This window comes from Poecilia latipinna, unplaced genomic scaffold (assembly GCF_001443285.1).
Source record: "Poecilia latipinna isolate Pla-1442-1.1 unplaced genomic scaffold, P_latipinna-1.0 Scaffold3559, whole genome shotgun sequence".
Taxonomy (NCBI): domain Eukaryota; kingdom Metazoa; phylum Chordata; class Actinopteri; order Cyprinodontiformes; family Poeciliidae; genus Poecilia; species Poecilia latipinna.
In genome coordinates, this window is record NW_015116175.1 from 36,080 (window position 1) to 38,179 (window position 2,100).

At 41.8% G+C, this 2,100-nt stretch overlaps 1 protein-coding gene across 1 annotated transcript in view; it reads left to right on the plus strand.

Annotated features, from left to right (window-relative positions):
• The window catches only part of rpl15 (ribosomal protein L15), an 8,661-nt gene extending 7,736 nt beyond the window's left edge, over positions 1 to 925 (plus strand). The window contains exon 4 of the mRNA XM_015024176.1: positions 565 to 925. Coding sequence (XP_014879662.1) covers positions 565 to 870 — 306 coding nt within the window. The 3' untranslated portion in view covers positions 871 to 925. The remainder of the gene's footprint in view (positions 1 to 564) is intronic.
• Positions 926 to 2,100: the final 1,175 nt, after the last annotated feature.

Sequence of the window (2,100 nt, forward strand, 5' to 3'; positions counted from 1 at the left end):
ATAACAACTATTTAATACTACTTTGGCACAGTTTCTTTGGTTTCAGCAACAGGTTAAGGTTAAGATGAGCTGCATCTCTAAAACTGAGCAAAATATCAGTTTTAGTGTTTTTTTGTTTTGTTTTTTTAGCTGATGCATGTTGACCTGTAATGACCTCTGTCACTTATTCCTGATACAGTGACACAAACAGCAGCACAACTGTCATGATCCTTGTAGAACTTCACTCTGGTGTAAATATTTCCTCCCTGCTGGAAGAAGCAGAGTTTAACCCTTTGGGTTTTCTAAGCTTCTCAGTTTGTGTTGACAGTATTAGATGATCGTCAGGTTAACCGTTACTAACTTGAGTCTGTCCAGCTCAGAACTGTCCTCAGTAGGATATTCTCTGGAATCTCTAAAGCATCATTTTATCCTTTTAATATAAAGTTAATCTGCAGCAGTTTAGGGTCATTTATCGGCCACAAAGCAGGAACATGTCAGGGTCTGGGTTTTAACTATACTCTCATTCTGCATCTGCTTTTCCTGTGTTGGTAACTTTCCTGGACGGATGTTTGGTTGTCCCCTCAGGAGCGCGCTGGTCGTCACTGTGGAGCGCTGCGAGTTCTCAACTCCTACTGGGTGGGCGAGGACTCCACCTACAAGTTCTTCGAGGTGATTCTGATCGACCCCTTCCACAAGGCCGTCAGACGCAACCCAGACACCCAGTGGATCACAAAGGCCGTGCACAAGCACAGGGAGATGCGCGGCCTGACCTCTGCAGGAAAGAAGAGCCGTGGCCTGGGCAAGGGCCACAAGTTCCACCTGACCATCGGAGGCTCCCGCCGCGCCGCCTGGAAGAGGCGCAACACCCTGCAGCTGCACCGCTACCGCTAGGCCATGTCACACACGTCTGTACATTAACCCGAATAAAAAGTCCTTTTTATGGTCATTATGGTCACTACTGTCGTCTTTGACTCCTTAACTCTGAGACATTCAGCCTGGTTGGTGGGTGGGAGGAATAATAGGATGGAATAAAACAAAAATATAATTTGTGAAAATCACTGAGGTCTAAGTGGGCATTATTAGTAAAATGAATGGAACTAATTTTAATCTAATGAAACATTATTTGTAACTGTTTTTGGCATCCTAAAATCTGCCAAGACTCTAAACTTCTTATGGGTTGCCACTGCAGGTAGGAAGTTCTTACACTGGGTAACAACCACAAATGATCATTTACATATATAACTATGGCTTGTGTGCAAAAATTCTACATATTTCTTACCAGTACTAGTAAATGTGTAGAAAGTCAAATTTAAATGCCCATGAATTTTAGCCACTGGTAGCTAGGCTATATGATGATTCTCATTTATATTGTCACAGCAAAGAGTGACATCATAGAAGCCATTCGATGCACCTGCATGCCAACAGGTTGTTTAGGAGTGGTGATAGCAGTAAACATGGAGTTGGTTTAAAACTGTTAGCTTTGGTCAGAAGGATGAGAGAGAATTTTAATTTAACACCAAAACAGTTGAGGGAGTCTGGAAAAGTATGGTGGAGGATCAGTAATGCTGTGGGACTGCTTCCATTCCAAATTAATGGGTAATTTTCAGCTCTGATATATGGAAGTTGCTCTATAATAAAAAGGTTATTTGTCCTTATACTTCAGAGAACTTAATCTCATGAGGAACAGCTGAGGTTATGAAGCTGTTAACATTAACACATTACATCTGCCTGTAAATCCACTGTTACCATGAGAACACCAAACACTCAGCATGCTTCTTATTCATTTCCTGTCATTTTCTTTATCACAGCACAAACTACCCTCAAAAGGAGAAGGACACACTTTAAGAGCACCTTCTGTTCAATGCCAGGAGTGTGCCAGAAAATGATGGGAGTGCTGGAAACACTCCCAACTTGCAGACATCTGGTTCCACAACATCCCACCAAAAATTCCTCTTTATCTCCTTCACATTCCTTTTCTTACTTTTTCTATTCTCACATCTGTTGCTGTTGTTGGAAACATGCAGGAACAGCCGACTAAGCTTTGAAACTAATTCATATCTGAAATTCTTTTGTCTATTTACCTTCAGTTCTCATCCAAATTTCAAACCAAGTGTGAAGTGC